Source organism: Pecten maximus, chromosome 6 (genome assembly GCF_902652985.1).
Source record: "Pecten maximus chromosome 6, xPecMax1.1, whole genome shotgun sequence".
Taxonomy (NCBI): Eukaryota; Metazoa; Mollusca; class Bivalvia; order Pectinida; family Pectinidae; genus Pecten; species Pecten maximus.
Window position 1 is genome coordinate 7232352 of NC_047020.1, and position 24837 is coordinate 7257188.

At 36.7% G+C, this 24837-nt stretch overlaps 1 protein-coding gene across 5 annotated transcripts; it reads right to left on the reverse strand.

Annotated features, from left to right (window-relative positions):
• Window positions 1-6999: 6999 nt before the first annotated feature.
• LOC117328850 (transmembrane protein 184C-like) lies at window positions 7000-23275 on the reverse strand. 5 transcript variants are annotated; one of them, XR_004533066.1, is made up of 10 exons: window positions 22929-23275; window positions 21150-21186; window positions 19609-19814; window positions 18072-18146; window positions 16643-16736; window positions 16021-16133; window positions 14974-15076; window positions 13896-14070; window positions 10181-13684; window positions 7000-10146 (listed from the first exon to the last, which is right to left on the reverse strand). XR_004533066.1 is itself a non-coding variant. In XM_033886428.1 (9 exons), exons 1-9 carry the CDS (start codon window positions 23171-23173, stop codon window positions 12900-12902), a joined length of 1833 nt encoding a protein of 610 aa, XP_033742319.1. In that variant the 5' UTR covers window positions 23174-23275; the 3' UTR covers window positions 7000-12899. The 5 variants fall into 5 exon arrangements, 1 of the variants encoding a protein (XP_033742319.1); XR_004533067.1 differs by having other exon boundaries at window positions 7000-8094; window positions 8165-13684; XR_004533069.1 differs by having other exon boundaries at window positions 7000-7918; window positions 7990-13684.
• Between the last annotated feature and the right edge of the window lie 1562 nt (window positions 23276-24837).

The following is a 24837-nucleotide window of genomic DNA, read 5'->3' on the forward strand; positions in this document are numbered from 1 at the left end:
CAATTGAAGTTTGTTATCGCTATTTCTGAGAAAGTACTGAAGGGATCTTTCTCAAACATTTTTGCAAGTTCTCCTTGGTCTGTAGTTCTGCATATTGCATCTAATTCTTGGGACCAATAGGAAAACAACATGGCCGACAGGCAGCCATCTTTGATTTTGACAATTGAAGTTTGTTATCGCTATTTATCAGAAATTGCTGAAGGGATCTTTGTGAAATTTCATTTGTAGGTTGCCCTCTGTGCCTAGTTATGCATATTGGATTTTGAGACCAGTCAGAAAACAACCTGCCCGACAGGCAGCCATCTTGTATTTTGACAATTGAAGTTTGTTATCGCTATTTTACAGAAGGTAATGAAGGGATCTTTCTCAAATTTCATATGTAGGTTCCCCTTGGTCCCTGGTGTTGCATTTTGGGACCAATCAGAAAACAACAGACAGCCATTATCGCTAAATCTTAAATTTTATATATAGGTTCCCCTTGTTTGAAAAGTACTAGAGGGCTGTTTCTGAATTTACACAGATTAGTAAGACTTAGAGGAAGGGAAAAGTAGAGAAAAGATCAATCTGACATGGAACCTATAAAGATCATTCAATGGTGGGCGCCAAGATCCCTCTGGGATCTCTTGTTAATATGAAGTTATGGTTATATTTTAGTAAATGTATACAACATGGTGAGTAGCCCCCAAGAAGAGCCAAAATTAAGATTGTAATTCATGTTGCTGAGGAATCTAAAAGTAATAAATCATATTCGAATTTTTTATCTATGACTTTTCTTGTATGTTTTGTATAAATTGTATATGTTTCAAGATATCATGTTATCTGTTGATTACTGTATATTATGCTTTGTATGTTGTTATAGAGGGCCATATGGCCATACTCTCCAAAAGAGGTTGTGTGTGAAATCTTCCCTCTCCGGATGTTGTGTGTGTGAAATCTTCCCTCTCCGGATGTTGTGTGTGAAATCTTCCCTCTCCGGATGTTCTTTGTGTGAAATCTTCACTCTCCGGATGTTGTGTGTGAAATCTTCCCTCTCCGGATGTTCTTTGTGTAAAGCTCTATACCCTCTCAGGAGGCTATTTTACCTGAATAAATGTATACACCACATCCCTACCCATAAGCATATATAGCTTGGCATCAAGAGATAAACAATATCCTCTTATAAAAAAAACAATAAAAAAAATGGGGTCTTTCTCCACCCCTAAGACTTAGTTCCTTTGTTATATCTTTGAAACAATTGAGATCCTCACCCCATAACCATATATAGCATTGCTGGGCATCAAGTGTTAAAGGCAACCACTTTGTAAAAAAGAGGCCCTGGGGTCTTTCCCCACCCCTAGGGATTTTCCGAAAGTTTCTTGGTTATATCTTCAAGAGACACACAATCCTGATGTAAAAATAGGTCCAAGGGTTTTTCCAAACCCCAAGGGACAGTCATGTTGAGACTGGCCTTTGTGTCTGGGCTATATCTTTGAAGCAGTTGAGATCCCCATCCCATAAACATCTTTAGCATAGTTTAGACATCAACAAATGAAGTTATTAATGAATTGAACATGAAAATTATTTTGATGTTTGGTGAAATCAACCAGGTGAGCGATACATGCCCTCTGGGCCTCTTGTTTTCGTGTGTACAGCTATATGAACCATTACAGTATTGTAGACACAATGTCAATGCTTACCTGGTTTATTAGCTCACCTGGTCCAAAGGACCAAGGTGAGCTTATGCCATACTGTGGCGTCAGTCTGTCCGTCCGTCTGTCCGTCCGTCAACACAATTGACTTCTTCTTCTGAACCGCTGATCAGAATTCAACCAAATTTGGTAGGAAGCATCCCTAGGTGGGAGGGATTCAAATTTATACATATGATAGGGCTGACCTCCCAGGGGCCTGAGGGGCGGGGCTGAAAGGGATCCATTTGGCAATATTGATATAAACGACTTCTTCTCTGGACCTCAGCAATGTATGACATTGATATTTCAGTGGTAGCATCCCTAGGTAGCTGGGATTCAAATTTATTCAAATGAAAGGGCTGACCCGCAGGGGGCCTGAGGGGCGGGCCAAAAGGGGTCCATTTGGCAATATTGATATTAACGACTTCTTCTCTAGACCTAAGCAATGTATGGCATTGATATTTCAGCAGTACCATCCCTAGGCGGTTGGGATTCAAATTTATACATATGATGGGGCTGACTCCACAGGGGCCCGGGGTGGGGCCAAAAGGGGTTCATTTGGCAATATTTATATAAGCGACTTCTTCTCTGGACCTAAGCAATGTATGACATTGATATTTCAGTGGTAACATCCCTAGGTGTGTGTGTGTGTGTGTGTGTAAAGGGCTACCAAGTTTGTTCAAATGAATGACCTTGACTTTCATTCAAGGTCACAGGGGTAAAAAAGGCTAAAATCTTTTAAACGATTTCTTCTCAATAACCAAGAGTCCCAGGGAGTTGATATTGGGACTGTAGCATGCTGGGGTGAAGGGCTACCAAGTTTGTTCAAATGAATGACCTTGACCTTCATTCAAGGTCACAGGGGTCAAAAAGGCTAAAATCTTTAAACGACTTCTTCTCAATAACCAACAGTCCCAGGGAGTTGATATTGGGTCTGTAGCATGCTGGGATGAAGGGCTACCTACTTTGTTCAAATGAATGGCCTTGACCTTCATTCAAGGTCACAGGGGCCAGAAAGGCTAAAATCTTTAAACGACTTCTTCACGATAACCAACAGTCCCAGAGACCTAATATTTGGCCTGTAGCATGCTGGGGTGAAGGGCTACCAAGTTTGTTCAAATGAATGACCTTGACTTTCATTCAAGGTCACAGGGGTCAAAAGGCTAAAATCTTTAAACGACTTCTTCTCAATAACCAAGAGTCCCAGGGAGTTGATATTGGGTCTGTAGCATGCTGCGGTAAAGGGCTACCAAGTTTGTTCAAATGAATGACCTTGACTCACATTCAAGGTCACGTCGATCAAGTATGCTTAAATCTTTAAATGACTTTTAGTGAAAAGCCAAAGTGCAGAGAGACATTATATTGGTCCTGTAGCATGCTTTCAAATAACTGCAGGATCCATATATGAAAAGATCACTGCATTGCAGGTGAGCGATTTGGGCCCATTGGGCCCTTGTTTTATTTAGGTTTAATAAATATGTGATAAAAAGAATATAATTGTCTAGTGTAAGCATATAATTATTTTCTTGCCATAAGCAATGCGAACTTAAACACATTTGACATAATTTTGCGGTTACCTGATCAATTATACCAAGAGTCCAGTTTCTGTGTTGGTCATATCAACTCTAGCCACATCTACTGAACTATTAGTATGATTGACCAGGATCCGAGTCTCAAAATCCATAATGAACCCAAGCATATAATTGTCTATAGTGTAAGTATATTTTTTCTTGCCATAAGCAATGCGATCTTCAACACATTTGTCATAATTTTGCGGTTACCTTATCAATCATACCAAAAGTCCAGTTTGGCAATATTGTTATTAACGACTTCTTCTCTGGACCTAAGTAATGTATGACATTGATATTTCAGTGGTAACATCCCTAGGTGGCTAGGATTCAAATTTATACATATAATGGGGCTGACCCGCCAGGGCAGGGTTAGCAAGGGCCTTGAGAAAGCCTTGAATTTCACCTTTGGCCTTGAAAAGCCTTGAATTTCATTCTGGGCCTTGAAAAGCCTTGAAAATTGGTTTACAGCCTTGAAAAAGCCTTGAATATTAAAGTTTCATTAGGATAAATGAAACCCTGGCCACTGATCATTTAGATTCAACTTTGTCTTTGCTGCTTCCCCTACAAAAATCAATAATAACCATGTCAAGTTGTATTTTGATCAAGTGGATGGTTATAAGTTGCTTTTTGTTCTCTTGTTCCCTCTCAAGATGACTTAGATGACAGGTAAAATGGGCCTTGGATATTTAATTAAGACATTGAAAAAGCCTTGAAAAAGCCTTGAGACATTGAAAAAGTCTTGAAAAAGCCTTGGTTTGACATAATCTGTATGAACCCTGCAGGGGCCTTAGGGGTGGGGCCAAAAGGGGTCCATTTGGCAATATTGATATTAACGGCTTCTTCTCTGGACCTGAGTAATGTATGACATTGATATTTCAGTGGTAGCATCCCTAGATGACAGGGATTCAAATTTATACATATGGGGCTGACCCTCCAGGGGCCTTAGGGGTTCTTTTGGCAATATTTAAGATATTAATGACTTCTTCTCTGAACCTAAGCAATGTTTGACATTTATATTTCAGTGGTAACATCTCTAGATGGCTGGGATTTAAATTTATACAAATGATGGGCTGATCCCCCCAGGGGCTTCAAGGGCAGTGCAAAAGGGATCAGTTTGACTATATTGCTATAAAGGACTTTTTGCATTTTTGAAACAAGTAAGATCAAGAGAGAACACAGTCCTGATGTAAAAAATAAACCCAGGGGTCTTTCCCCACCCCCAAGGGACTTGATAGATAATAATAAATAAACCAGGTGAGCGATACAGGCCCTCTGGGCCTCGTTGTTACCTACTTTTGTAATATTATTTGTTTTATAATGTTTTACACATCATTTGTATATAGATCCATCACAGTAAACATTTTAACTGGTATGAATGTGTGTTTATTATTCTAGAAAAGATTTATAGAAAACATCATCCAACACAAATACAATATATTGCAAGGATATCAAAGTTTTATTTAAACAAAACCAGGCATACTTAAAATAATATTATGCAAGTATATATTGCTTGATGACATAATCACCTTGACCTTTGACTTTCTGCCTCCGACATATTTACTCACTATAAGTGGTTAAGTCGGTCCAAAGTTTCTGGACATTTAGGTAGGTGTTCCATCAAAGTGAAAAGTCCATTTTTATCGCAACCCAACAGAATTGGCAGGTTAAATAAAATATGATAACTCTAAGTGTGTACTTTCTACTTACTGGTGTAGTAGGAGTGGGAAAATACAGGGCCAGACCAGGGTTCGAACCTGGGACCTCCGAATACTAGCCGAATGGGTAACTGAGCTACCTGGTCGCCGATGATTGACCCGGTCCAGTTCCGCTACATTGATTTGATCTGCTATCCACAAAAACTGTAGGGGTTTACTATGGCCAAGATCAAGGGCTATTTACTAAGGTCATTCATTTAAACAAATTATGTAAAGTCCTTAATCACAGCAGAAGTTTTCTAAAGGAAAAGATTCACTCTGAATGGAAGCTGTACCACGGCATAGCATCACTTGCCATTGTGCCAGGTCTGATAAAATTAACCAGGGGCTATACTTCTAGCTGATAAAACTGATCTAGGGGCCATACTTCTAGTTGATAAAACTGAACCAGGGACTTTACTTCTAGCTGATAAATCTGAACCAGGGGCCATACTTCTAGCTGATAAAACTGAACCAGGGGCCATACTTCTAGTTGATAAAACTGAACCAGGGACCATACTTCTAGCTGATAAAACTGAACCAGGGGCCATACTTCTAGCTGATAAAACTTATCTAGGGACCAAACTTCTAGCTGATAAAACTGAACCAGGGGCCATACTTCTAGCTGATAAAACTGAACCAGGGACCATACTTCTAGCTGATAAAACTGAACCAGGGGCCATACTTCTAGTTGATAAAACTGAACCAGGGGCCATACTTCTAGTTGATTAAACTGAACCAGGGGCCATACTTCTAGCTGATAAAACTGAACCAGGGGCCATACTTCTAGTTGATAAAACTGATCTAGGGGCCATACTTCTAGCTGATAAAACTGATCTAGGGGCCATACTTCTAGTTGATAAAACTGATCTAGGGGCCATACTTCTAGCTGATAAAACTGATCTAGGGGCCATACTTCTAGTTGATAAAACTGATCTAGGGGCCATACTTCTAGCTGATAAAACTGATCTAGGGGCCATACTTCTAGTTGATAAAACTGATCTAGGGGCCATACTTCTAGCTGATAAAACTGAACCAGGGGCCATACTTCTAGCTGATTAAACTGAACCAGGGGCCATACTTCTAGCTGATAAAACTGAACCAGGGACCATACTTCTAGCTGATAAAACTGAACCAGGGACCATACTTCTAGTTGATTAAACTGAACCAGGGGCCATACTTCTAGCTGATAAAACTGAACCAGGGGCCATACTTCTAGCTGATAAAACTGATCCAGGGGCCATACTTCTACATATGTAGCTGATAAAACTGAACCAGGGGCCATACTTCTAGCTGATAAAACTGAACCAGAGGCCATACTTCTAGTTGATAAAACTGAACCAGGGGCCATACTTCTAGTTGATTAAACTGAACCAGGGGCCATACTTCTAGCTGATAAAACTGAACCAGGGGCCATACTTCTAGTTGATAAAACTGATCTAGGGGCCATACTTCTAGCTGATAAAACTGATCTAGGGGCCATACTTCTAGCTGATAAAACTGATCTAGGGGCCATACTTCTAGTTGATAAAACTGATCTAGGGGCCATACTTCTAGCTGATAAAACTGATCTAGGGGCCATACTTCTAGTTGATAAAACTGATCTAGGGGCCATACTTCTAGCTGATAAAACTGAACCAGGGGCCATACTTCTAGCTGATTAAACTGAACCAGGGGCCATACTTCTAGCTGATAAAACTGAACCAGGGACCATACTTCTAGCTGATAAAACTGAACCAGGGACCATACTTCTAGTTGATTAAACTGAACCAGGGGCCATACTTCTAGCTGATAAAACTGAACCAGGGGCCATACTTCTAGCTGATAAAACTGATCCAGGGGCCATACTTCTACATATGTAGCTGATAAAACTGAACCAGGGGCCATACTTCTAGCTGATAAAACTGAACCAGAGGCCATACTAAAACTGGGGGAAACAAGACCAAATAAAAACTGTCAAATGATGGCAAAAGGTTGAGACACATTCTGCAAACAAACTAACATAGATGTATTGACAGCAGGTTAAACCATTCTTTATGATGTTGATACAGAACAGAACAACTGAAGTACAGTTTAAAGATTTATTGATCAGCTTTAATTAATTTATACTCTCTCACACCAGGCATTGTCACACAACAACTGTTCCATACAGACAGCTTTCCAAACATGTCTGGAACAACATTGTCACACAACAACTGTCCATACAGACAGCTTTCCAAACATGTCTAGAACAACATTGTCACACAACAACTGTTCCATACAGACAGCTTTCCAAACATGTCTGGAACAACATTGTCACACAACAACTGTTCCATACAGACAGCTTTCCAAACATGTCTGGAACAACATTGTCACACAACAACTGTTCCATACAGACAGCTTTCCAAACATGTCTGGAACAACATTGTCACACAACAACTGTTCCATACAGACAGCTTTCCAAACATGTCTGGAACAACATTGTCACACAACAACTGTTCATACAGACAGCTTTCCAAACATGTCTGAAACAACATTTTCTAATGGAATAACAGTTTGTATGAAACAGTGAATCTGGTCCTCAATACGAGGAACTATGAGGGATAAATCGTTACCTAAAGTAATTTGGTTCCACAGTAAAAAGTACTGGCTCATTCTTAATCATGTTTACATTAAATTACTATCTTTCATACACAGTTAATCAAGACTCAGTGGACACAATATTATAAGCATGAATTATCTGATAATTCATGTTTTTGTAAGATATACAAAAAGAGTTGTAGTAACTGATGTTTGGAATCAGTTCAATGTTCACAGTATCACAGCTGATACCTAAATAAACATGTCAACAGTATCACAGCTGATACCTAAATAAACATGTCAACAGTATCACAGCTGATACCTAAATAAACATGTTCACAGTATCACAGCTGATACCTAAATAAACATGTCAACAGTATCACAGCTGATACCTAAATAAACATGTCAACAGTATCACAGCTGATACCTAAATAAACATGTCAACAGTTGAGATAGCTGATACCTAAATAAACACGTCAACAGTATCACAGCTGATACCTAAATAAACATGTCAACAGTATCACAGCTGATACCTAAATAAACACGTCAACAGTATCACAGCTGATACCTAAATAAACATGTCCACAGTATCACGGCTGATACCTAAATAAACATGTCAACAGTATCACAGCTGATACCTAAATAAACATGTCCACAGTATCACGGCTGATACCTAAATAAACATGTCAACAGTTGAGATAGCTGAGATCGCATATAATAGTACTATAATTAAGATTATCAACAAAATTTTCATATTCATGCAAATAAATAAAGAAAGATTTTTCTTCTCTAAAGTTGGCATAAAAAAGAAATACAAAAATATCCTATACGACAGCTGGAATGTCAAACTTATGATTCATGAAACCCTGGGGGCCTGAAACTTGAAGATAACTGATTTACAATATTAAGTTTGAAAAAATACACCACTTCATAAAACAGAAGTGCAAATGTCATAGCAACTTAAATTTCAGAGAAATTATGATATTTCTGGAAATCTCACATGAGGCCCTATAGTGATGAACCTGTTTCACTGTCCCATAACTTTGACGTAACAAGTTCAACGCGGTCAACTCAACCCCATTAGATTTTACCAAAGAGCGATATATACTATGATATATGCGACCTGTCCTGTGATTAAACAAAGTTTTCATTTTCTTTTAATTGTTCATATATTTATAGATGTTTATGAACGACAGGTTTACACACCCATTTATTTTAACAGTGAAGTGTAGTGGAAGGAGCTGGTATCGAGGAGGATAATATGTGTTGTATATGGATGTGGGAACACACATGAGGATAATATATGTGTTGTATATGGATGTCGGAACACGGACGAAAGATGGAAATATGTACGAAATGTTGCTAATGTTGTGTTCAAAAGGAGGGATCATATTCTAACAAGTGTATCACAGGACAGGACAATATACATGTATGCCCGTTGAATGCCATATATTGTTATATGCTATCTTGTATTAAAATCAGATTTACATCACCTCGAGAGTGGCTATCTGGCATGCTTTATAAATCTCACTTTTCACTACAAAGTCAATATTTAATTTTCTGACAGTTTGAGGATCAAAACAAGCACTCAAGTCTTTAACATCGGAAATTGACAATAACTTTTGAAAAAATAGTTGAATCAAAGTAATTTTTTGGGGAGACATAACCTTATATCATGACTCTAATGCATTCAAGTTTCAAAGAAATCAATCTAACATATAGGAGGAAAATCAAAAAAATCAAATAGAACTGTAAATAACAAAGGGTAATACCTTTTGCAAAAATGGTTGAATCAAAATTGTTTTTTTGGGATTTAAACACAGCCACATTTCAAGATTGCAAAGCCTACAAAGTTTAAAAGAAACGAATTGATCATACTGTGTACAAAGTTGGAAAGAGATTGTTTGAAAATTGTACAGTAGGAGAAGATTGCTGGACAAACGAAAGGGACGGAACGCTATACCAATATACTCCCGGACTCTAGCATAATGTGACTCAACTGTTTTCTTCAACAACATTCACACATATATTTTTTAGATGTAATACAAAGGAGCTATGCCATTTCATTTTATCAAGAACCCATATTTAATATTAACTGAAAGCTATGACATACCACCGACTGGAAACCATAATGTCTTTTTCTTAATAAATTATCTCCCTTGAGTATCATAAATCATTACATGCCAGCTTCCTTGTTGTAATTGATAATAAACTAGGTCTATTTTTATATATCTATACTTTACATCCTGAATATTAACACATGAAGTTTTAAAACAAATATTCTGTTCCACAACATTGACGACCATGCCATCAGAAATTGTCGGTCGTCCAGAGCTATATGTTATCACAGTTATGCGATATTGATGATAATTGATATGATACAAAATGAGGCATGTTTTACAATCAATAAAAGTGAATGTTTAAGTTTTTAATTTTACATGTGTGTAAACGTTCTGTACCAGACTATCACAAAAACAGATACATTCCACAATGTGGCAGAAAACTACTGCCTTTCACCACGGACTATATATATTTTGTTCAAGCTGACATAGGTCTGTACAAACTTCATGTTATCATTCATGTTCATTATCAAATGTCAACATTCACCGATACACAGCCAACAAATCACTTTTCAAAAGATGATGATGATGACACCTCATTACATCCCATCATTTTAACAGGTGTACACCTCATTACATCCCATCATTTTAACAGGTGTACACCTCATTACATCCCATCATTTTAACAGGTGTACACCTCATTACATCCCATCATTTTAACGGGTGTACACCTCATTACATCATACCATTTTAACAGGTGTACACCTCATTACATCCCATCATTTTAACGGGTGTACACCTCATTACATCCCATCATTTTAACGGGTGTACACCTCATTACATCCCATCATTTTAACAGGTGTACACCTCATTACATCCCATCATTTTAACAGGTGTACACCTCATTACATCATACCATTTTAACAGGTGTACACCTCATTACATCCCATCATTTTAACAGGTGTACACCTCATTACATCCCATCATTTTAACAGGTGTACACCTCATTACATCATATCATTTTAACGGGTGTACACCTCATTACATCCCATCATTTTAACAGGTGAACACCTCATTACATCCCATCATTTTAACAGGTGTACACCTCATTACATCATATCATTTTAACAGGTGTACACCTCATTACATCATACCATTTTAAGGTGTACACCTCATTACATCATACCATTTTAACAGGTGTACACCTCATTACATCCCATCATTTTAACAGGTATACACCTCATTACATCCCATCATTTTAACAGGTGTACACCTCATTACATCCCATCATTTTAACAGGTGTACACCTCATTACATCCCACCATTTTAAGGTGTACACCTCATTACATCCCATCATTTTAACAGGTGTACACCTCATTACATCCCATCATTTTAACAGGTGTACACCTCATTACATCCCATCATTTTAACAGGTGTACACCTCATTACATCATACCATTTTAAGGTGTACACCTCATTACATCATATCATTTTAACAGGTGTACACCTCATTACATCATAACATTTTAAGGTGTACACCTCATTACATCCCATCATTTTAACAGGTGTATATCACAGTATATATCAATATTTTAACAAAAATGTAGCAAGTAAACATTGTTTGGATATGAAACCAATTAAGTAGTCAGCCAGGTATGATCATTACTGTCACCGGGGTGTGGAAACAAAACCAGAGAGGTCCTGAAACCTACAAAGACGAGACAAACATTTACTCACAAAGTCTTCCAAATCGAACACACTCACCCAGTCTCGAACGCGAGTTCCACACACCATTCACCATTACTACTATGTCAACTTACCAGGCTTCTATGGCGACAAATTCAACTCGGTCATCTCTTGATGACCGATGCGAGTGCTTTGCGCTGCTGGACCGCTTGCGCTGACGTCCAGCAATGGAATGATAGCTATAGGTAGAGAGATAGAAAGCCAGAAGGGAAGTTACGTAGACAGGTGTGGGAACACAACGAGCGTGCAAAGCAAGTGCAGGTGTTAATTGCTGAGTTGCGTTCATGCTGATGTCCATGTCACGTTGGACTGGTCCGGCTACTTTGTACACATACCTTACATTCCACAGGACAGGTACTTTGACAGGATCATATAAACAACATGTCACGTACACAGGGACTTGACGCACACATACACATTCAGAGAATCCATTGTATAATTATCTTGCATAAAAAAAAGTATTCATTAAAATTTCATATGAAACCAAGAAAGTGACAGAATTCTATATTTTGATAATGCTATATACAGTTCTTTGGCCACGACTAGCATTTACAGTTTCTGTATTGGATTTCCTCACAAAACAGCATTAATCATCAGACTTAATCAGATAAAAAATCAAAAACAAATTAAGAGGTTTTTAACGAAAAAACGAAAATAATGTAAAGCTAACTTACGATAAAAAGTTTTAACAATTCTACTGATGAAAATAGGTTTTACAAATCAGAGACCTACAGTAAAACTCATTGATTAGTAACACATAGGTGGGTTCAACAAAGTAAAAACAGATACCATTAACTGCTGGGTCGTAAATATTTTTGATCCCAAAATCAGAGATCAGAATTAAACACATCAGAGAAAATGAGTGATTCCCAGTTCTACAGGAATGATTTACAGTTAGGACGGTAAAGATCTTTTTATGTGCAAATTAAAACCAGATATAATCCTTTATGATGAAAGTTCAATGTCCACAATAGAACTTTTGTCCTAATATATCGCATTACTTCAAAAATGGTCAGTAGAATCATGTCTCCGCAACCTTCGTTACACAGAAAACCATATATGATAGTATCTTATTGTGAACAAGAATCCGTCCTAAACAAAGACTGTACCGACATACTAAACCAAGACTGTTTATAACAACATAACTTGGCTGTCGTAACAGAAGCCTAAATTATATATATTTAATATGTTTCATTGATACCATATTGTAGATAATTAACCAGTACCTGCCTCACAGAGTTTTATGCAAAACTTATTTAAAGAGTAAATGAAATAAAATGCTTTTAGATATATTTCAAACACTTTATCCTTTTAATTTGCATTTAAAGTTACAAATACTGTGAGTACTGCAATATGGGGCTTGGAGGTTCAAATTGTTGGAGGTTCAAATTCTTGCTGACTTACTTTATAGTAATCATCACTATGAAATGAGCGCAGCAAATGGTACGTATTATCAAAATGAAAATCTCAAAATGACAAATGGAGCTCTGACACGTAAGGGCCCTGATTTAAAGAAAACTAAAAACATTTGGGATATGTGGAATAAATGAATTGTGAAAATTGAACTGTTTTTCTTTCCATAATTCCTGAAACACAATTTTATTATGCATTGACAGTGTGAGAACTGTTGTCATAAACCTCCTGCTTCTCAGTCTGTGAAACATCTTTTTCTGATTGGTTATTAGATGTGCCTGTCCATATATCCTGTGATTGGTCAGCTGACATGTCTGTCCGTGTGTCCTGTGATTGGTCAGCTGACATGTCTGTCTGTGTGTCCTGTGATTGGTCAGCTGACATGTCTGTCCGTGTGTCCTGTGATTGGTCAGCTGACATGTCTGTCTGTGTGTCCTGACATTGGTCAGCTGACATGTCTGTCTGTGTGTCCTGTGATTGGTCAGCTGACATGTCTGTCTGTGTGTCCTGACATTGGTCAGCTGACATGTTTGTCTGTGTTATTTCTGATTTATCAGTAGAAAAGTCTGTATTTTTGTCCTGTGACTTTGTTATAGTATCTTCAGTTTTCTGACTATTTTCACTCGCAGCAAAGCTATCACTGACTGCAGCAGTATCATGAGGTGACCTATGAACTTCAACATTGTGACCTTTAATTGTTTCCTTGGTGTTCTGTTCTCCAGGTTTCGGTGCTGCCTCCAGATGATCAGAACTGGAACCAAACACAATGTAGTTGTTCATGCTGTCTGTTGGATTGAAGTTCGGTCGTAGACTAGAGGCCGTCTCCAGCGAGGCTGTGTCCCAGTCGGAGGGATCATTGTTCATTGACGAAGTACTACCTTGTGTGTAGCTATCTTTAGACTCTGTAAGGAGTGGGGTCCTCTCACTTCTCCCACCGAGTAAGGGTTTACTTACAGTCTTTTTAACCTTGTTACCTGTAAATGGAAGGGTTAAATGATGTCATCCACATAGCTGAAATGTACCAGGTGAAATTAAGTGATGATTACCCACCTACAATGACCATTACATTAAGACATATGGTTCTATTCTTCAGTAAATGAACTGACCACTAACAACTACAGGAAACTGTGTAATAATTGGATTTCACCCGAGGTATCAAGTTGACCTCAATCATCCATAACTGACCTATGACTCGGACATGCTCCACGACATCATCCCTCATGTCGGAGACGTCCCACATGGACCTGAAGGACTGCCACCAGCCCTGTCCCTCAAAGTTGGAGTCTATAAATGGCTTGTGTGAGAACGAGTAGTAGTGAGCAATGGCTGCCAGGAACATTTCCACACAGATACAGAAATCCTAAAACAAACCAGACAATACTACAATCAAATGACTATCTGATGACAGCAGACATCTTTACGACAGTTAGAAATACTTATTTCTGTTACACTAGTATCAATACAATATCGGAGACCATGATTAATTATATAAATTTAAAACGCTGTCTGCTAGGAATCAAACTTTGGGTCTCTAGCTTACTAGTTATACTCTCAACCAATTGAGCTAGAGTACATGTAGTTCTATAAGCTATATACTGTGGCTAGTATTTTCCATGGTTACGTATTCCTCCTTTATTAAAAGTAGTTCTCTACAGCTGAACTATATACTTTGGCTAGTATTTTCCAGGGCTACATATTCCTCCTCTATTAAAAGTAGTTCTCTACAGCTGAACTATATATTTTGGCTAGTATTTTCCAGGGCTACATATTCCTCCTCTATTAAAAGTAGTTCTCTACAGCTGAACTACATATTTTGGCTAGTATTTTCCAGGGTTACATACTCCCCCTCTATTTAAGAACAAGTCCTCTTTTCCAGGGGTAGCAGCGATGCTTGTGGAGCATGGTTAAGTATTTTTCCTGGGTCCCTACATGGGTGCCAATGTAACAGAGCTGATGATTACTTAAATCAAAATCATTGTTACGGCTAGGGATAAAACCCAGACCAATGAGTTACTAGTCTTACACCCGACCGATGAGCTTAACAGAAGTTCTCTCTAATGAGTGAGATATATTGTTGCTAGTATTTACCAGGGTTACACAATCATGTGTAAATATGACGCATGTTTCACAAAACTTACTCTTTAGTGATAAAAATAAACCTTTAACATGTATATATTACCAACTTGGAGAACTACATGTTGGATCCAGGCTAGGTTTTTACCTTTTACTGAACTAACTCTGAACTTTGACCTCAGTCACTTACTTGTAGTCCTGCAGCAACTTGCTTGATATCATCATAGAAGACATACTCTCCTCCAGATGGGATGGCATTTAGTGCTACAAGTGCAGCAATGATAACAGACTGCCTATAACACAAACAATAGATTAACAGATATCTCCCTATAACACAAACAGTAGATTAACAGATATCTCCCTATAACACAAACAGTAGATTAACAGATATCTCCCTATAACACAAACAGTAGATTAACAGATATCTCCCTATAACACAAACAGTAGATTAACAGATATCTCCCTATAACACAAACAGTAGATTAACAGATATCTCCCTATAACACAAACAGTAGATTAACAGATATCTCCCTATAACACAAACAGTAGATTAACAGATGTAAATATCTCCCTATAACACAAACAATAGATTAACAGATGTAAATATCTCTCTATAACACAAACAGTAGATTAACAGATATCTCCCTATAACACAAACAATAGATTAACAGATGTAAATATCTCCCTATAACACAAACAATAGATTAACAGATGTAAATATCTCCCTATAACACAAACAGTAGATTAACAGATATCTCCCTATAACACAAACAGTAGATTAACAGATGTAAATATCTCCCTATAACACAAACAGTAGATTAACAGATGTAAATATCTCCCTATAACACAAACAGTAGATTAACAGATATCTCCCTATAACACAAACAGTAGATTAACAGATGTAATATATCTCCCTATAACACACTTCAGATAATATAAACGGTATGTAATATATCTCCCTATAACATACTTCAGATAATATAAACGGTATGTAATATATCTCCCTATAACATACTTCAGATAATATAAACGGTATGTAATATATCTCCCTATAACATACTTCAGATAATATAAACGGTATGTAATATATCTCCCTATAACATACTTCAGATAATATAAACGGTATGTAATATATCTCCCTATAACATACTTGAGATGATATCAACGGTATGTAACTTAATAACCTGAATTTTCAGCTGATCTATATATGAATATACATATACATGTACATACTTACCAGAATGAGAAGAAGACAACAAATTTGACACAGAGGAATTTTGGGACTGGTTTAATTGGAGCTAACTCTTCCTTCATAGCCTTGTAGAACAGTACAAGACAGTACATCGCCCACTGTGAGAGAAAGGGTACTCAATAATAGACATGTTTTTTTGTTTTTTTTTTCCTAAATTGTCAAATTTCAGAGAAACTGACAATACAGACTCAATCTCACTAATATCTTATCTAAATTGGCTTTTGTTAAGCTTTGGTTGAATAATATTGTTCATTATGACAAGACAATAATGTATACAGTAAAACTCGGATAAGTCGGAGGGACATAATGAAATATTGGAATGATCCGGTAGTTTGACTTAGCTGTGTTCAGTGACATGCAATTACATAAATGACCGGTTTCCATGGGTTGTATTTATATCAACAATTTAATAAGACTGACACACAGTTTACGTTGTTTTAGATTGCAATTGTACACACTAATCTGGTGATTTTAGATTGATATTAACACTTGATTTGAGATCTGGTTTTTTCATGTTGTTCATGCTCACAATTCGAGATATGTTGTTCTTTGTTGCTGTTTATATTTACAACTTGTGATACATTGTTCTTTTGTTGTTTATACTCACAATTTGGGATACGTTGTTTATTATGACCAGGTAGGACCAGGCTGACGTGAAGTTAAAATCTCCCTCATCATATTTGTCAAAACTTTCACATATCCTTTGTTTGAAAAAATTAAAAATTAAAAAATACACATTGTAATAAGAGAATACTGCAAAAACGAATCATTAAATGTGACAATCAGTGATCTGAATGATACATCTACAACACAGCATTATATACTGACTAACACATCTACAACACACCATTCTATACTGACTAACAAATCTACATCACAGTATTCTATACTAACACATCTACAACACAGTATTCTATACTAACACATCTACAACACAGTATTCTATACTGACTAACACATCTACAACACAGTATTCTATACTGACTAACACATCTACAACACAGTATTATATACTAACACATCTACAACACAGTATTCTATACTGACTAACACATCTACAACACAGTATTCTATACTGACTAACACATCTACAACACAGTATTCTATACTAACACATCTACAACACAGTATTCTATACTGACTAACACATCTACAACACAGTATTATATACTGACTAACACATCTACAACACAGTATTATATACTGACTAACACATCTACAACACAGTATTCTATACTAACACATCTACAACACAGTATTCTATACTGACTAACACATCTACAACACAGTATTATATACTGACTAAATCATCTACAACACAGTATTATATACTGACTAACACATCTACAACACAGTATTCTATACTGACTAACATATCTACAACACAGTATTCTATACTGACTAACACATCTACAACACAGTATTCTATACTGACTAACACATCTACAACACAGTATTATATACTGACTAACACATCTACAACACAGTATTATATACTGACTAACACATCTACAACACAGTATTCTATACTAACACATCTACAACACAGTTTTCTATACTGACTAACACATCTACAACACAGTATTCTACACTGACTAACACATCTACAACACAGCATTCTATACTGACTAACAAATCTACATCACAGTATTATATACTGACTAACACATCTACAACACAGTATTCTATACTGACTAACACATCTACAACACAGTATTCTATACTGACTAACACATCTACAACACAGTATTCTATACTAACACATCTACAACACACCATTCTATACTGACTAACACATCTACAACACAGTATTCTATACTAACACATCTACAACACAGTAATTTATACTGAACACATCAGTGATCTACAACACAGTATTCTATACTGACTAACACATCTACAATATGAAATGCAACAACCAGACTGAGACTCGAACCTTGAACCTCTGAATTCTACGCGGACACTACTCTAACCATTGGGCTATCTGGCCACTGGCATTCAGGCCAGTCTAGTTATGCTGCATATAATATACTTACAATGCTATAATTGTAGTGAAAGGTCTGACCACGGTATACTGCAAGGCTCCATGTTTGCAACGATCAATTAATTTTCTGCAAAAGTGCAAAAATAACATAAATAATACTACAGTTCAAAACTGATGTCACTTGTATACAATGCAATATCAAAGGTGATCACTGCCAAGGCAGTATAATATTTACACAAATAAATTTTACTGATAAAATTAAACAAAGAGCAAATTTAAATGATTGTCTACATCCCTTATTTATTTTCACAAAAGGCTGGGTTCAAAAATATGTGTAATTACATAAATACAGATGGAATTCCGTGACTGATCTAAATCAACAGCTGTCAAAAACAAGAGGTGCAGAGGGCCTGTATATCTCTCACCTGGTTTCATGAGATATGAAGCAAGAACGACACATAAGTATATTTGTTGTCACTATTAAATATCGGACATATTTGAAGAAGTTGTTTATATCAATTTAGACAAATTGACCCAAATTGGCCCTGCCCACCATTTGTACAATTTTGAACCCCCATCCCTTAGGTATGCTACCAGTCAAATATTATTTGAGTATTTGAGTAATATTCATTTCTTAGTTTCAAAGAAGTTGTTTAAATCAATTTAGCCAAATCAACCCCTTTTGGCACAGCCCCTCAGGACCAAAGATGGCCAAATATACCCCTTTTAATTGGGCCACCCCTCAGGCCCGAGAGGTCAGCCCTGCCATTTGTACAATTTTGAATCTCTACATCAGCAATATCTATTGCTTCGTTTCAGAGAGGAAGTCATTTATATACAATATATATATATATATACAGCGTGTATAGCAAAATTGACCACTTTTAGCCCCGCCTCTTAGGCCCCTTGGAGCCAACCCCACCATTTGTACAATTTTGAATGTCAAACACCTTGAGATGATTCCAATTAGTAGTTATGAAGAAGTCAATTGTTGATGTATTGAGGGCTGGAGAATTTTAAAAAAAATTAACAGAAAAGTCATCCACTGTTGTTGGGAAATGTTTTATAGACTGGACATATCCCGACAGATATGTCCGGATCCCAACAATGACATCAGAATCACACTAACTTGGACACCAGATGGGAAAAGTAACAAAAAGATAATGACTAAAAGAATCTGTGAGGAGAACAACTAAAATGGAACACTTTTAGTGTCCACTAACTGGACTGAAGCTAGACTTAACTAAAAAATACATTTATGACTCATGAGACCCTACACAAAAAGAGAGAGAACAAATTAAGTAAGTCAAGAAAATAGAAACAACTTATGCACTACGCTCTTATTACATAATGCTGATACAAACATTAGTAATGTAGTGAAAATTTGATAATTCCTTCAGCAGTACGTATACATACACAGGAAAAACTTCATAAGAAAGAAAGATGCGGAACACCAACTTGAGCAGTGCTTTGGGGATAACGCAACATATATATATATGAAAAAAAACCATACAAACCCTGTCAATGACATAATTATTATTAGGCCAAGGGCGGATCCAGCAAAGGGGAAAGAGAAAGAGCATACAAACCCTGTCATAGGCCAAGGGCGGATCCAGCAGAGGGGAAAGAGGTGTTTGACTTGTTCCTTGTTCCTCAAGACAAGGTCAAGCTGTGGGTGTTCCTCCCATAGGTAGTTCAGTAAGTAGGCCATGAAGTTGTAGATAACATATGCTTCATAACACTCCCTCACAGTATCCAGATAGATGGCTGCACTGGGGAAGCGCAACGCAAACCACTACAATTATAAAGATCTATCATAAACTAGAACAACTACAATTATAAAGATCTGTCATAAACTAGAACCACTACAATTATAAAGATCTATCATAAACTAGAACAACTACAATTATAAAGATCTGTCATAAACTAGAACCACTACAATTATAAAGATCTGTCATAAACTAGAACCACTACAATTCATTTCATTTCAACAAATTTTATTGACATTTGATGGTATTAGTCAAAAGGATTAAATAACAGGCCAAGCCTATATAAATGTTTTCCTATGGTGGCAATTGGAATGTATAAATATAAAATTAATATATAAATCTACTATGAAAATGAAAAAATTACATGTATAACTAACATTTAAGGGAGATAACTCAAACATAAACATTCACACATCATTCATACATTTTGCTTATATATACATGTATACATAATATTTGATAATATTTAATATGCACTTAATCTATAAGAATTATTCATTGACAGGCATTGACCAAAACTACCACTACAATTAAAAAGCTCTGTCATAAAAAACACACAAAGTACAAACCACTACAATCAAAATAATCTGTTGTAAAAAAGGTCACCTGACTATAAAGACTCTAGGACTATAGTGAAGTATACATACTTATCAACAGTATAATAGTACCAAGAACAATTCGGATGCCAGTTGGGAATTTGGACAAGTTTGATAAAATAACCATATCTGATGAGGACCAGTTTGATAAAATAGCCATATCTGATCAGGACCATCTGAGTGTTATTCCTGGCAAGTTCCATCTAAATCCGACAGATGGAACTGCAGAAGATTTTGAAATGTTGTTTTCAAAATGGCAGCCATACCAGCCATCCTGGATTTCAAATCAACCCAGAATATTAATAACACTTGGTCAGGAATAAGTTTCAGCTAAATCCTGATGTGGAACTGATCATGAGAAGTTTGACAGCCATCTTGGATTTCAGACTGACCCGAAAAATAACATGCATTGGTCAGGTCCATCTCAGGATCATTTCAAGTAATTTTGAACTGAATGTCAATCCCACTGTTGGAAGTTGAGAAGTTTGACACACGTTTTTCAAGATGACAACCATAAATAGCAACACTTGGTCAGGACCATCTCAGAATTATTACAGGCAAGTTTGAGCTGAATCCCACTGTTGGAACTTAAGAAGTTGGAGTTTGAAATATGAAAAGTTGTGTGTGCAGCAAACAGGGAATGAACAAAACGTGATGGCTTTAGGTTATCCTGACCCTTCAGGTCAGACAAATGATGGATGCCACACCACAGTATAGTTTTTTTCTCATCACACATAAACCATTGCATTATTTTTCAATACTTACAGCATTTACAGCATAAATTGGCACCATCCAAAGAATTCTATAAATAGAAAACAGATGAATTACACATTGTTTAATACAAGTTTTTTTTTATTGGCATATCATGCAAATGTGGACATAGTCACTCAACACTTAACCATTAACTAACAAGAGATCCCTGAGGGATCTTAAGCTTGACCCCCACCATTTAATGATCCATATCAGTGAAATGAAAGACTGATCTTTTCTTTTCCCTTCTTTCACTCTTCCTTCAAAACATTTAATAACTTTTTATAACACTTTATAGCATGAGCAACCTGCAATTGTCAAAATCCAAGATGGCCATACTCATTGTCATCCATTTAGCTTTTTCAAACTCACTTGCATGCCCAACTTGAGACCAAGGGGAACCTCTACATTCAAATTTTAGAAAGACCCATAATAGTTATTTAATACTTCAAGAAATTGTAAATGAAGTTTTAAATGTCTAAATCCAAGATAACTGCCTGTTGGCCATGTTGTCAGGTTGGTCCTATACAGGAATATGCATAACTAGGGATCAAGGCCTAGGGGAACCTACATATGAAACTTGAGAACTTAGCAGTCACAAACTTCAATTGTCGAAATCCAAGATGGCCACCTGTCGTCAATGTTTTTTTCCTATTGGTATGTATACCAAATTGTAATATGCACAACTAGGAACCAAGGGGAACATGCATATGAAATTTGAGAAAGATCTCTTCGGTACTTTTTAGAAATAGCGGTAACAAACTTCATACATAATTGCATACCTAATGAGAAATGAACAGAAGGAGATATAAAAATATCTTCGGATACAGCAATTTCTTCTTGCACGTTCTTTGGGACATTACAGATGCACATCCCCCTGTAACGCTTTTCTAGAGTGGGCCAAACCTGGTTATCCAGCATTGCATTGACACTTAAATTCCTGTGTCTATTACTGACAAGGCAGGCAGTCCTATAATGTCCTCTTTCTATTTGATATACATGTATATATAAGTAACACCTTATATTCCGAAGACTTAATTAATAATCTGAAGGTCTGTTAGACAGAAAACGTAATAATAGTTTGAAGGCCCATTAGTCAGAAAGCCTGATATTCCAGAGACCTTATAGTTTGATGATGATGATGGTGATTGTAGCGTCGTTCAAGCTTGAATAGACAACCAGATTTGATGCTAATAACTTCAGTCGGCAGGTGCCGGTGTATTCTTCACATTGTAAAAACAGGCATGGTCTTCACACAAAACTGATGACGTAGTTATCATGTACACAACAAGGGAGCACTCATTATACAGAATGGGGGTGACCATTATTTATGTTAAAGTTTATACAATAACTATCGTCACAGTGATAATATGTCTGTAGAGCAAGATGTTCCATGTTATATACGGCCCGTTATAATAAGAAATTAGTAAGATGTTACATTGTTATATACAGTCTGTTATAATAGAAAATTGTGTAACGACCATTGAACAGATTATGTTGCTGATAATTATATTATCATCAATTTCTAACAATTAATGTACATAAAGTCAGAAATCTTTTTAAATTGTATGTTTTTCACTCCTTATTGATCTGTTTCGGTCCGTTTCTGTGATTCTTGGTACCAGAGCCAGGCAGTCAGTGTTACAGTGCTAAAAGCTCTAGGGTTTTCTATAGCATTGCAGAATCACTATTTGATGTAATCGTACTTTTTTTTATTTGAGATGTCTGTCTGGGTGGCACACAATCTGCACTAATCTGTTTGAGAAGCGTCCAGGGGTCGATAGTTATTCCTACCTTATTATGTGTCGTTGAAGATGTGGTTGCGTGTAGTTGACAAGATGCTGAAGAATACCCCACAGTGAGATAGGCACAGCACACATCACAAATATTCCACCGGCAAACCATGCTTGAACGTGGGTAGGTGCACCTTTGCTGTTCAGTTCAATAATACATAGCGGCAAAGAAATTATTGCTAAAATGAAATAGAGAGCTATAAAACCAGGACGAATCCATCGCTTCCATTGTCCCATGCAATCCATGACATTGGCATAATTTTATCGGCGCTCTCGCAGACTGTTACTTAATATATCCAGAAGACAAAAGCTTTCTCAAACACAAACTTTGACGTCCGCCATTTTTGATGTCATGTGATCGCATGTGACTGAGGGTCGGTCCCCGTGATTTGTGTACGCCGCACCCGGTCCCGGACCCGATCCCCGTACCAGGAATATACATATTTTTTTTTTCTCAACAACGGCTCAATGAATAAATCTCATTTTTTTTTAATAAATTCATATTATTATTTTCAAAATCTAACATTTTAAATGAAATGGAAGTAATACCTACAACTTTAGTAATCGTCGATTTACATTTTTCAGAGTGTGATTTTGTGTACGCCGCACTCAACCGTGAAAAGTTACGGTTTTTGGCTGTTTATTCGTAAATAAAGATTTACTTTTATGATATTTTCGATTCCATACATTAAGTAAACCTAGTTGTTGATACAAATATAAGTTTTAATTACACAAACTACTTATTTCATTTCAAATCTTGCCCTTTTTTTAGATCGCGGCGATGATCACGGGGGTTTTTGTTTACGCCCGGTCCCGTACCAAGGGCAGACTACTCCCGATCCACCGCCCCGTGCTAAGACTACTGGTTTATGAGTAGCGTGTATTGTCTAATACCAGATGTTTATATATTACTTTTATTCTAGATACATTAATTATCACTTATATCGAACGATTTTTGTGTGATGTAATATAATTTAACAAGTGAAAGATTTCGCGAAAATTACAATAGTGAAAAAGTGAGAAAAAATTAATATTGTATATACTACGAATATTTATATATATATAGTTATGCACCAAGTGCAATCTGGTATCTATACAAATACAAGCATATCAAGATCCTGACGATGTACAGTTTCGAAAGATAGTTTGTCATCCTGATGATGTCCTAGATTTAATAAAGGGTAAGATAAATGAGCGATACCGATATAGTTCCAGCACCAGACAGTAAGATAATTAAGTTAGGCGAATCAGTACTTATGTGTTCAACACCAAGCAATACAATAGTTTCTCCTATAAAATCAGCATCAGCTTCTCTTCTCTACGATATATCAGACATCGGTACTCCGAAAAAAACAAAACCTTGGTCGAGATTATCTTTAACACATAGGAAGTTATCAAATATCATAGAAGAGACAGAAGATCGTTCAAAAGAAGTAAGTATGAGACAGTCGGTAGAAGATACCCAAATTGATGAGCCCGTTATGAGCAATAGTCCTAATGTAGGTAGGTAGGTTAGTTAGATACATAGATAGGTAGGTAGGTAGGCAGGTAGGTAAAACAAATATAGCAATGGGCTCTCTGTAGAACTGCGTCCTCGTCGCAGAGCCCGGTAACATTCTTTATATGTGGCTGAAAGTTCTACACATATTAGATAAAGACATTTACATTCATACGACAGCTAGGTTGCCATATTATGTATCAAATGCTATAGAACATCTGGTATATGTATACAGACAATACACGCTACTCATAAACCAGTAGTCTTAGCACGGGGCGGTGGATTGGGAGTAGTCTGCCCTTGGTACGGGACCGGGCGTAAACAAAAAAAACCCGTGATCATCGCCGCGATCTAAAAAAGGCAAGATTTGAAATGAAATAAGTAGTTTTTGTAATTAAAACTTATATTTGTA

Coding starts and splice junctions, on each gene's coding strand:
- LOC117328850 (XM_033886428.1), bottom strand. CDS start 23,173: ATGGATTGCATGGGACAATGGAAGCGATGGATTCGTCCTGGTTTTATA. Junction 15,077..16,020: donor GTTGTCTTCTTCTCATTCTG/GTAAGTATGTAC, acceptor TTTGTGTTATAG/GCAGTCTGTTATCATTGCTG. Junction 14,071..14,973: donor AAGTTGCTGCAGGACTACAA/GTAAGTGACTGA, acceptor GGTTTGTTTTAG/GATTTCTGTATCTGTGTGGA.